Source organism: Castanea sativa, chromosome 3, assembly GCF_040712315.1.
Source record: "Castanea sativa cultivar Marrone di Chiusa Pesio chromosome 3, ASM4071231v1".
NCBI classification, from domain to species: Eukaryota; Viridiplantae; Streptophyta; class Magnoliopsida; order Fagales; family Fagaceae; genus Castanea; species Castanea sativa.
In genome coordinates, this window is record NC_134015.1 from 8,207,941 (window position 1) to 8,219,792 (window position 11,852).

At 35.4% G+C, this 11,852-nt stretch overlaps 1 protein-coding gene across 1 annotated transcript; it reads left to right on the plus strand.

Annotated features, from left to right (window-relative positions):
- The first annotated feature begins 3,051 nt into the window (after window positions 1-3,051).
- Window positions 3,052-11,852, plus strand: LOC142629747 (putative disease resistance protein At1g50180). Its single transcript, XM_075803784.1, has 3 exons — window positions 3,052-4,063; window positions 9,492-11,144; window positions 11,538-11,852. The coding sequence occupies exons 1-2, from the start codon at window positions 3,052-3,054 to the stop codon at window positions 11,123-11,125; spliced, it is 2,646 nt and encodes an 881-aa protein (XP_075659899.1). The 3' UTR covers window positions 11,126-11,144; window positions 11,538-11,852.

An 11,852-nucleotide genomic window follows, 5' to 3' on the forward strand; every position in this document is an offset into this window, starting at 1 on the left:
TTGAAATTTATCAACCATTTTGTTGACTTTATTTCATGCCAATTTGCTTGCAATTCAGCACTTAAAAACCCTGTATTTAGGTGGGATTCATGTAAGGGTAGTGTGTGAGAAAGTGTGAAGAAATGCTCAAGACTGTGCAGTGAAGCAGGGACTCACGGCTAGATCTCACGGGTGGCTCGTGGCTTGCAAGCCGCTAGATGATGCACATGAGTGAAGCATGTAGAGAAGACGAACAGTCTTGCCAGCTGGAGCACTACTGGATAAAAAGTCTAGTCTGGCCATTCTGTTTGCTCGTGGCTTGAACTCGCGACTCAGTCAAGTTGCAAGACCAAGTCACCAACCAGCTCTGTTTAGAAAATCCTGACTCTTCGCATTCCATTCTCACTCCTTTATAAATACCCCTTATACCCACGAAATGTAGAGAGCTTCCAGAGAGAATTTTTAAGAGAGAAACCCTAGAGAAAAACAAGATTGACTCATCCACAATCTTCACATAAAGACTCTTCAAATTTCTCTACTCTCTTCCTCTCCATTGTTACATTCTTGAGAGGTACATTACCAAAACCTTTTCTCACCATACCTATATCTATGAGAAGGCTGTTTGGTGCTTTGAGAATCAGTTAAGAAGGGACCAATTTCATATTGGTTGATACTATGGGCTATAGCGGAATCCAGTAAGCTAAAGAAGAAATAGGTTCGGCACAACCTCGTTGGAGTAGGAGCTTGGAGGGCTTAGGTACACTGGGTAGATTAGGCTTGGAGGGTCTTCTGCTGTCCATGTATCTCAACTACATTCTTTAGTAGATTATTGACCGCTTGGAGGGCGGCGGAGAGGTTTTACACCGAGGGCTTCAATTTCCTCTTCAATAACACATCGTTGTGTTGTCCTTGTGTTTGCATCTCTCTTCCCTTAATCTTTGCCATTTAATTTCTGTTGTGGATGTGATTTTATTTGGTCTAGATTGTTTATCAATTCTATGTTAAGCTTAAGTTCATATTTCGCACATTAATTGTTTGATATTAAGCTTGAATTGGTAATTTGTTAATTTAGGTCTAAACGTTCATAGTGTTTTACACGCTATTTTGAACTTTCAATGGACATTATTGCAATATGTAGAAGTTCAAATCTTTTCTTGATATGGTTGAGAAAATTAAGGAATAATTTTGAAAGAGTTTCAAGATAAGTCAATAGCATTTAAAAAGTTATTGATTAATCCTACAGCTGAAGATTAGGATCCCTAAGGATCCCACGTCCACTCTCTCTCTTGGGTTTTAGAAGTCTTGAATAAAAATAAGATTTTATAATATTACATCAGTGGTTGGCCTGAGTGATACTGCAGTCTTCTAAAAACCCAAAAAGAAATAGAATGAGAGACGTGAATACCTTGGAAGGCAACACACTTGGGTTGCTAAAAGAGGTACACAATTTTGTTCTATTTAAAATCTATGGTTGTGTGGTACAACGATCTTTAAGTGAAAATATAAATTTTGTTTTATATTGCTTTTGCAAAATTATCAAAACACATCATAGATCTACCCAAATACAAGTAGAGTGCGTTTTGTCAAATGATTAGCCAATACATAAAATGTTGACATATGTTCCTAACATCAAATCACATATGTCCTAACAATTACATATGAATAACAGATGTACACAATTTATTTTGTGATAATTGTATCAAATGATAATTTTTATTTTTATTTTTTTGGTCTAATGTAAGTAATTGTACATAATTTAAAAATAATGACACTAAAGTAGTGTCGTATTCAGCAATTGACCAAATGCCTAAGACTAAACGATGTTATTACATTATAGAGCCCTGGGAAACGTTGTCATCGTGATCAGGAATAATCATCTTAAGTTAGTCATGTGTTCGTCACATGCTTCAGTTATGTAAGGATTAGTTTGGACAACTTAAATTTTAGGCAAACTTCAAGTAGGTAAAGTGTTAAATTTTAAACTATAAGTAGGGAACTTAAATTTCGACCAAACCACAAATGAATAAATTATAATTTGCCTAAAGATCAAAATGGGCAATGGACAACACTGATGTTCAATGAAACAAATAATCTCTTTCAGTTATTACTTATTACTCTAAAATTTGATCATAAATAATCTCAGCACATTATCTAAAAACATAAAGTTTTCTAAGCACAAAAAAAGCCCTAACTCTTACTGCTACTTTGATTCCGCTGTACAAGGAGCAAGTGCTCACAGTTTCCACATAAATGAGCACGATGCCAAAGAATGAGGAAGAAATATTCTTAAGCCAATTTAACAATTAATAATAAAAATGAGAAGGAAGAATAATTAATTATTTTTTTTGAATTATATGTCGAAATTGTGAATTTTAATGATAAATAACTCATAAATTAAAACCAAAAATTTGAATGTAAAATACAAAGATTAAAACCACAAATAAAAGCAAAGTTTAAGAAAAATTTAAATTAGTGTGATAAATGTGAAAGATTGCAGAATAGTGTCCGTGTATATATATATATACACATGAGAGCAGAAAGTGTATAAAAATATAGGACAGAGAGAGATTTGCTTTTTGATTTTGATTGAAAAAGAGAGGTATTATAATTTATAAGGGAACTGAAGGGTCAAGGACCGAGAGGTGTTGTTCATGTGGGAAAGGCAGGGCGGCTCTGTTTTGTCATTTTTTTAGTTTTAGAAGTGTGGTCCAACCCCCATAGTCCCATCCAATGAAATACAATTCTTGAAGTTATTCATCATCCAAAGGACACGCAAAACAAAAAGAGATGCCCGAGAATGGAGTGTCCAAGTAAGGTATCACAACCTTTAAACAAACAAGACAAGAAAGTAATTCTTGAATTTATTCATTGAAATGTTTTGCACACAGAGAGAGAAAGAGATCGCTTGAAGCATAGGGAAATTTCCTTTATTCCATCCGTCCCCATCACAACCATCTGTTGCTTTTCCTTCAAGTTGTTTTCAATATTCAATTTATAATCCCCATCTTCTCCTTCATAGCCATTTGCTGCTTTTAGTTCATCTCTCACTTGTCCTCCTTTCGTAAAAGAGAAATGGCCGAGTCTATTGTATCTGGTGTGGCTGAAAGGCTTGGCAACTTGCTCATGCAAGAATCAAACTTGTTGTCCGGGGTGAGTGACCAAGTTGAGCTGCTACAAACTGAGCTCAAACTGATGCAAACCTTGCTAAAGGATGCAGATGCAAGGCAGGATGAATCAGAGCTTTTAAGGCTGTGGGTTGCTGAAGTAAGAGATCTTGCTTATGATGCCGAAGATATCATCGCAACATATGCCCTTAAAGTTGCATCCAGAAAGAGGTGCACTTGCATCTTGTATGAAGGAATGACAGTGCCCAAGGTTGGGTCACAGATTGTAAATATCAAGGCGAAGATATCTGTCTTAATAACGAGTTTTCGAGACTATGGCATAAGAGAATCTATAATACAAGGAGGCGGGTCATCCAGTTCCTCGAATGAGAGGGAACGAGAGCAAAGGCAAACATTTTCTCATCTTGAACGTCATAGCATTGTTGGGTTTGATGATGATGTGAATGAATTGGTGGAGTTTTTGCTGAAAGAAGGAGAAGGCAATATTAGGGTTGCTTCCATATGTGGTATGGGTGGTCTGGGAAAGACCACTCTCGCCAAGATGGTTTATAATCACCACGAAGTCAAGCAACACTATGACTGCTTCGCTTGGGTGTGTATCTCACAGCAATGTCAAAGAAGACTTGTTTGGGAAGGAATTCTATTTAGTCTTCAGTCTCTATCGAAAGAGCAAAGGGATGGGCTTCGACAGTTGACAGATGCAGAGCTCGCTGATAAGCTTGTTCAAGTTCAAAAAGAGCAAAAGTGTTTGGTGGTTTTAGATGATATTTGGAATGTTGAGGATTGGAACAATTTACGTGGAGGCTTTCCCAGGAATGATAGTAACAGTAAAATACTGCTTACCTCTCGCAATACACAAGTGCCTCTGCATATAGATCCCGGAAGTTTACTTTATGAACTACAATGTCTAAATGATGAAAAGAGTTGGGAATTGTTTGAGAAGATAGCTTGGAGAGAAGGTACAAATACTATCAAATCCTAATTTTTTTATTTATTAATTTGTCTTTATTGGTAATTGCCTGAATGATTTTTTATTGTCTCTTTTGAAATTAATTTGAAGAAGTAAAAGAGTAAAGGAAGGTCTTACAGCTGTAAAACATTTTCAGTGCGAATGACTTCTATTACCCATATGAAACACAAATTTTTTCCTCATATATATATATATATATGAAACACAATTAAAAAATAGAACAATTTAGAGGACAGAATAAGTAATCAGTTTTAAATAATAGATTTATCTAGATGTAAATTTAAATTTTCCAGATATTACAAGAAAAGATATAAGTTCAATATGAATAATAAAATATGAAGAAATATTTCTTTAAATTTTTTGACCAAGTATACATAAATGCTGGTTAAATAATTTCATCTTATTTAAAATCATTTTGGTCCAAAAACTTTTTTTAACAATAGAATTAATGGATATAGACTCATTAAAAGCTATTGTACAAGCCAAGAGTCTCATATCTCAACTAGCATTTATGATATTTTTGACAAGGGCATTTTCTTTTACATATAGTCTTATTACACACAAAGTACATGCATTTCAATTTTTAAATGAAATCGTGACTTCAAGACATGATTTTTGTTCAAAAAATAATTTTGTGTATACTGTGTGTGCAACAATATTTGTACACTAACAATTAGTCTTTTAAGAAATATATCCATGGTTGAAATGGTTTGGTTCATGTAATTTTATATGGCATGGTATATTAGATTTTTGGAATCTTAGATTCACAAAATCTAATTATAGCAATATAAACATTAGAGTATTTGATTTATTAGTTACATTTCCATCACATATCAATAGTGTAACATTATTTTGTTTGGTTGGTTCCTAATCTTCCTTACAATCATTACATTTTTCACAATAAATTTCCAATCTATTTAAAATAATTGAACATAATTATTTTTTTTCCATAAAAAATCACAAAATGTCTAAACAAAATTTTATTTTACTTTCCTCCACTTTCTCACCAACTAAACAACTCAAATCCACCAAAAACAAACAAATTCATTTCACTTTCCTACACTTTCTCACCAGCTAAACAATTACACTCCATTGTATTTACGATCAAATAACAACAAAATAATTGAACAAAATTATATTTCACCTTTTCACACTTACCAACCAAACAGCTTATACAGATTTTTCTCTTTAATTTGTGACTCTTTTTCTCTCCCTTCTCTTTCTCTCTAAACCCTAGTTAGCCTTACTCAAGCTTTGAACCTCCATAGCTAAATCTCTTGAGTTCACGACGAAAAAACTACCCCTACCTCCACATAAAATTGTTAATGCCAAAGGCCAAGTCATCAAGAGGTCACTTGCCTAAAGTCTCCGAATACGTGAATCAAAAGTGTCTCTGATAGTGTTGTGATTGACTCATAGTGCGTTGTTAGAGCCTGTGCTAGCCTCTGTGCGCCAACCCGAGACTCTCGGTTTTGCCACATTTAAAACCAATACTGACCAATACACCAACAAAACCACACCAAGCCGACCATGAAAGCCATGGGTCGGTGCTGTCAAAACAGAGAACAAACATGAACTATATAAGTTTTGAAATATCAAAATAAACCCAAGCGAAAAAGAGTAGGTTGCAATGGTGAGTCTTTGCATGTTAATCACTGAGCTACTATACACTTACATAATATACTTTACCTATATATATATTGGTCGGTTTCGGTATGGGTCAAAACAAATTTCACTAAAATTGAGACTGAACCGAAAAATTTGGTTTTTTAATTTCCAAACCAAATCGGACCGAATTAGGGAAAAAAAAACGAAATAAAAGAGTTTGGTTTATCAGTTTTGGTTGGTCTATTCTGGTTTTTTTTTTAGAGAAATGATATGTCCACAACATTTTTACAACAAATCTTAAGTGGCAGGTTGTTACTGGTTGTTATTGTTGGGGCAAAAAAGTAATCTTAGTGTTAAGTTCAAATTTGAACCAATAATAACTAACCACCTATGATTTGTTGTAAAAATGTTGTAAAAATGTTGTGGACGTAGCACCTCTTTTTTTTTTAACCCTACACAAGTGTTCCAAGCTCATTGTTATTCTTTAAATGGAATCAAATTGACGTGGAATGATTCCTTTCGGCCCTTCAATCCACTATTCCCTAATTTCCCCTTTGCTGGTTGACTCCCTTTAGTGAGCTTGATTCACACTTAAATCTGAACTTCTTGGATTTTAGTTGGTTGTTGTTGATTTTTGTGGGCTTGGCAAGGCTGATTCAATCAAATAGCCTGGTCACCTTGCTGCTTATGCTTATGCGCTTTGGAGTTGATATTTTAGAGTTTATTTAGGCTTTGTTGATTCAACCTAAACACGTGGACCATGGTTTATGATTTTGTGAGTCTTGACTTTAGCTACTCCCTGTTTTAGTAGCAAGTGTTGTTATCATGGTGAGGCCAAGCCTAATTAATTTCAGGTGCCCAAACATTTCGGCCACATAGGCTGTGGCCATTCCTGGGTTCTTGTGGGCCAAACTCAGGCCAATTTTAAGCCTTTATTAACATGGGTGATGGACCAATTTTAGTGGGTTATGGGCTAGAAACTTGGTCCTTTTAATTACCACCCTTGGGCCAAATCGGCCCAATACCACATTTTTACAATTTTTTAGGCAAAAAACACTGTTTCGGAAATAATTGAAGATATACCACCTTTTCTAGTACTTGAGCACACCAAACTCGAGTACTAGATTTTATAGTTCCACCGTGGCATGCCAGCATAGCATTTTGGATTTAAAAAATGCCCTACAGTACTCGAGTTTATTGGGCTTGAATACTGTATACTGTGGTACTCGAGTCTAGTAAACTCGGGTACCAATTTGTGAATTTAAAAATTCCACCTGGTACTCGAGTTTCTTGGACTCGAGTACCATTTCTCGAGTACCATTTCCATCAAACCCGACCCTAACCCACACTTAAGCTCTTTGAACACCCACCCACACTTTAGCTTACTCCCTTTCTCAGTCTCCCTCTCACTCTAACTCTCCCACACGCTCTCAATCTCCCTCTCAATCTCGCTCTCGCCTTCATTCTCAATCTCCCTCTCGCTCTCGGTCTCCCTCTCACTCCCTTTCTCAGTCTCCCACTCACTCTAACTCTCCTACACGCTCTCAACATCCCTCTCAGTCTCGCTCTCGCTCTCATTCTCAATCTCGCTCTCGCTCTCGGTCTCCGTCTCACTCCCAGTCTCGGTCTGCATCTTCACGTGGTATGTCTCCTTATCTCAATATTTGTTTGAGCATTGGGTATTTGTGGGTATATGTGGGTATATTGGTATATTGGTATATGTGGGTATTTGTGGGTATATGTGGGTATTTTTGGTGTAATTTTTGAATGTTTATTTTTTTGTTGTTTTTAATGAACATTTTCATGTGTTATTAGAGCAATTAGTCATTGTAGGACACAGACACAGCCACCAAACAGAAACAATTTATAAAAGAGTGTTTGGATTATAAGGAAATTTCTAGTACCACTGCATTTTATTTTGTTTTTCTCTTGTATCATTTGGGTTTGCATTGACCACTTAGTGAAAGTTGTTTTAGTTTGGTATATGGCTAACTTTGTTGCTTGGAAATGCCTTTACATAATGAAATTATATTATTTTGGGTGGATTATTACATTTGGGTTTTAGATTTTTTGGAAATTTTTGATGTTGCTTGGATCATCAAACATCCATGATTCATTAGACTGTAGTACAAACTAGAAAGACCAAGCTATTTCATTAGGAAACATATGGTCGTGACTTTTGTGTGATAACGGTTCACAAAGCACATGCTCTATGAAATTTGTTTTCCCGAACACTTTTGCTGAGCAAATGCATGCATTTTTACCCAAAAACAATGTATGTTCCCTGAAATTTGTCGATGTGGGAACGATGCACTGTTTTTCTCTTTTGAGACAAGTTTACATTGTCAAATCTATCATTGACAAGTTTATTTTTATAAAAAAACCCACAATGTTATTGATATGTGATAATCTTGATGTGGATCAGCCATGCATATGTTAGTTTTATCTTTGAAATCACTTTTTGCATTCTAGATATTCCTTTCAATGCTTTTTTTTTTAAAAGATGAATGATAAATATTTTTATAAACTACTAAAAACTAAAAAGCAATGTATAGTTACTATCTCAACTCACAGACCAAAAGAACTCCTAGTCTTAGTAAAGAGCAGCTATATAATTGCATGTCATAGTAAAGGACAAAAAACACACATAAGGAAGAGGTAGCCTTCGTAAAACCACCCTACCAGAAACCAAAATCTAAACAAACCCCATTTAAGAAATGCACTGCAAAATCTTCAAGCTGAAACTCCAAGTATTGCAACAACTTTGTTCGAGAGAGAGCCTTCATATTTCAAAATGCCCTTTCCAAGGATAATTGCATTTCTCCGATGCCAAACATCGTAGATTGCTCCTAAAGCTAGCTTACACACCACAGCTTGGAGAGATTTTCCCTTACACTTTTCCACTCTCCATTATGTGATGTCTTCCCATACAAACTTAGGAACCTGGAATGGCAGCACCTCATTAACTCTTTCCTAAATAAAGAGCACTAAAAAATGTTCACTACAAATCAAATGGATTTTAAGAGTGTGTAATAAGCGAGAACTTCATGCAAATGGATGTTAAAATTTTTATATGCATGATTAAAATACTCCAGAAATTGGGGCCAACACAGATTGATACTCGAGTTTCAAGGACTCATGTACTGTTAACATAATACCCAAGTCCATTTAACTCGAGTATCAACTGGCATTACACAATTGGTACTCGAGTTTAGTGGACTTGGGTACTGTGTTAATAGTACTCGAGTCCATGAAACTCAAGTATCAAATGGCATGATACACCCAACAGATCGCGGCCAACCCAGATTGGTACCCGAGTTTACTGGACTCGGGTACCACAGTATACAATACTCGAGCCCAGTAAACTCAAGTACTGTATGACATTTTTTAAATCCAAAATGCCATGCTGGCATGTCATGGTGGAACTATAAACTCTAGTACTCGAGTTTGTGAGCTCGAGTACTGGAAAATGTGGTATATCTTCAATTATTTCTGAAACAGTGTTTTTTGCCTAAAAATTTTGTAAAAAGGTGCTATTGGGCCGATTTGGCCCCACCCTTGGGAGTTTATATAGCGGGCTACTAGCTTGGGCAATTGTGGGCTTCGTAGGTTCATAGATTCTTTCAAATTTTCATTCTCATGGGTCATGGGCTGTATTTTCCATGATTCCATCAATTATTTGTAGGCTTTCAAGTCGTAAAATATAAGTTTCTCAAAAGGAAAAAAAAATTGTAAAATATAATTGTTTGATGTTATTGTTGTGGTTGTCGGTCAAGAATAAATAATATTATTTTTTGTTTACTTTGCAGACTCTAAAGCCAAAACTATGATGAAAGATTTAGGGAAGCAAATGATTGGATATTGTGGAGGTTTACCATTACTGATCATCGTACTTGGAGGCCTTTTAGCTACAAAGCAAGCGCAGGAAGAGTGGGAGGAAGTGCTTAGACATGTTAAATCATACCTTTATGTAGAACAAAACTTACGGATCAACAAGATTTTAGTTTTAAGTTATAATGATTTACCTTGCCACTTGAAACCATGTTTTCTATATTTAGCCCATTTCCCAGAGGATTATGAGATACCAACAAAAGAATTGATTCGAATGTGGATGGGAGAAGGTTTTCTATCACAAATTCAACACGGAGGAGGAAGAGAGGATTCAATGGAAGATGTGGGAGAACGATATTTAAGGGAGCTAGTGCAGAGGTCCATGGTTCAAGTGGAGAAAATGGGCTCCTTAGGAATGATCAAAACTTTTCGAATCCATGATATCATGCGAGACTTTTGCATATCAAAAGTCGAAAAGGAAAATTTTATCCATATCACCAATATTCTTTCCATGAAACAGTGTGAAGTGCAAATTGGTAAAGTTCGAAGACTTGCTATCATTCCAGAATCAGGTGATAATTCCATTAAGGGAATTAAATTCAAAGAATATCCTTATCTCAGGTCTCTTCTCCACCTTCTTCATCAGCATGATGAACCTTATTTTAAAGAATTTTGTTTCAAGAAATTCAAGTTGGTTAGAGTAATACATCTGGAAAATTTTGAAAAGCACAACAGAAAATTAATCAGAGACATTGGATGTCTCATCCACTTAAGATATTTATCTCTCAAAGATAGCAACATAAACAAGGTGTCATCATCTATTGGCAATTTGAAGTGCTTGGAGACACTAGATTTGCGGATATTACACCATTCAAGAGTGCCAAATGTGTTTAAGTATATGAAACAGTTGAAGCATCTCTATTTACCCAACGATTATAATGTACATGGTAAGTTGGAACTGGGTAATCTTTGTTATTTGCAGACATTGGTGAATGTTCAACCCAATACCATCCAAATTCCCACATCATTCCAACTCAACCGTCTTTGGGTTCTTAAAGTTAGGACTAATACACGGGCCCAAGATACAATACAAGATACAATAAGTCTAATATCAAGGTGTCCACATGTAGAAAAGCTAAATATATTTGACTCCATAAAAAAGAAGCTTCCAGAAGCTTACCAATTCTCTCAAAATCTTGCCAAGTTGACCTTATTCAAGACTAGGCTTGAGGAAGACCAAATGGCAACATTAGAGAAGTTGCCCAACTTAAAAATCCTCCGCCTTTTCTATCATGCCTTCGGAGGGAAGAATATGGTTTGTTCTAATAGAGGATTTCCTCTACTTCAATCTCTTGTCCTTTCTTATTTATCAAATCTAAGGGAGTGGAGGGTGGAGGAAGGAGCCATGCCCTGTCTCTGCCGTTTGAAAATTGAAGGTTGCGATAGATTGAAGACGATTCCTGATGGATTGAGGTTTGTCACAACCCTCCAAGAATTGGAGATTAAAAACATGCGCAAGTCATTCAAAGATGGGCTTGACGAAGGAGGATCGGATTTTGACAAAGTCAAACATGTTTCTTCCCTTGCATTTCAAAACTGTGGCAGAGAATGATAATCTTTAGCTAAACAAGGTACATCAATGAATTCTTGCACTTACATCTTTGATACATTTTATGGTATTTCTTTTCTTCAAAATCTCTCTCTCCAATTAATTCAAAAATTTCCCCAGTAATATTGAGCAAATATTTCCCTAATGTAACGATACTTCTTCTTTTGATTAGAATGAAGCTCTTATCTATTATTTTCCTCAATTTACACACTTATTTATTAGGTTCTGAACCCACAACCTATTTCTCCATTAAATAAGAAAGAAAATTATTTTCCGCTTCATCTTGTGGTGCTCTCTTAATTTTTGCCATTGTTATTACATGTTACTTTAATGAGTTCATGTCTATATAATATTTCATTTTAATTCGGTTTTGATGTATTGGGCTAATCATTCTCCTTGTTTTTTTTTTGGCAAGTGAAATCATCCATGGTCTACAATTGGTATAGGTTGGTGTCAGTTATACAATTTGAAGGATATGATTGCAGAGACTCATTTAAGCATATTCTATGAGTCCTATGAGTAGTGATGTAAAAGATTGTTTGTTTGGTAATGGTACTTTGTGTTGTACTATTTTGTTGGGTGGTTTGTTTTCATTGTAGTGTTTTTTTTTTTTAGCGTTGCTTTCTTGTTCCACTTTGGTGGCTTTGCCATGATTGCACAATTTGTTCATTTATTATATTGAAGAAAGGAAACCAATGTATAATTGGAGTAGAAAAAAATTCTTTATTTA

Excerpts from the sequence above, each read along its gene's own strand:
- LOC142629747 (XM_075803784.1), top strand. The coding sequence starts at position 3,052 with ATGGCCGAGTCTATTGTATCTGGTGTGGCTGAAAGGCTTGGCAACTTG. Across the intron at positions 4,064-9,491 it reads GAAGATAGCTTGGAGAGAAG|ACTCTAAAGCCAAAACTATG; the intron begins GTACAAATACTA and ends TTTACTTTGCAG.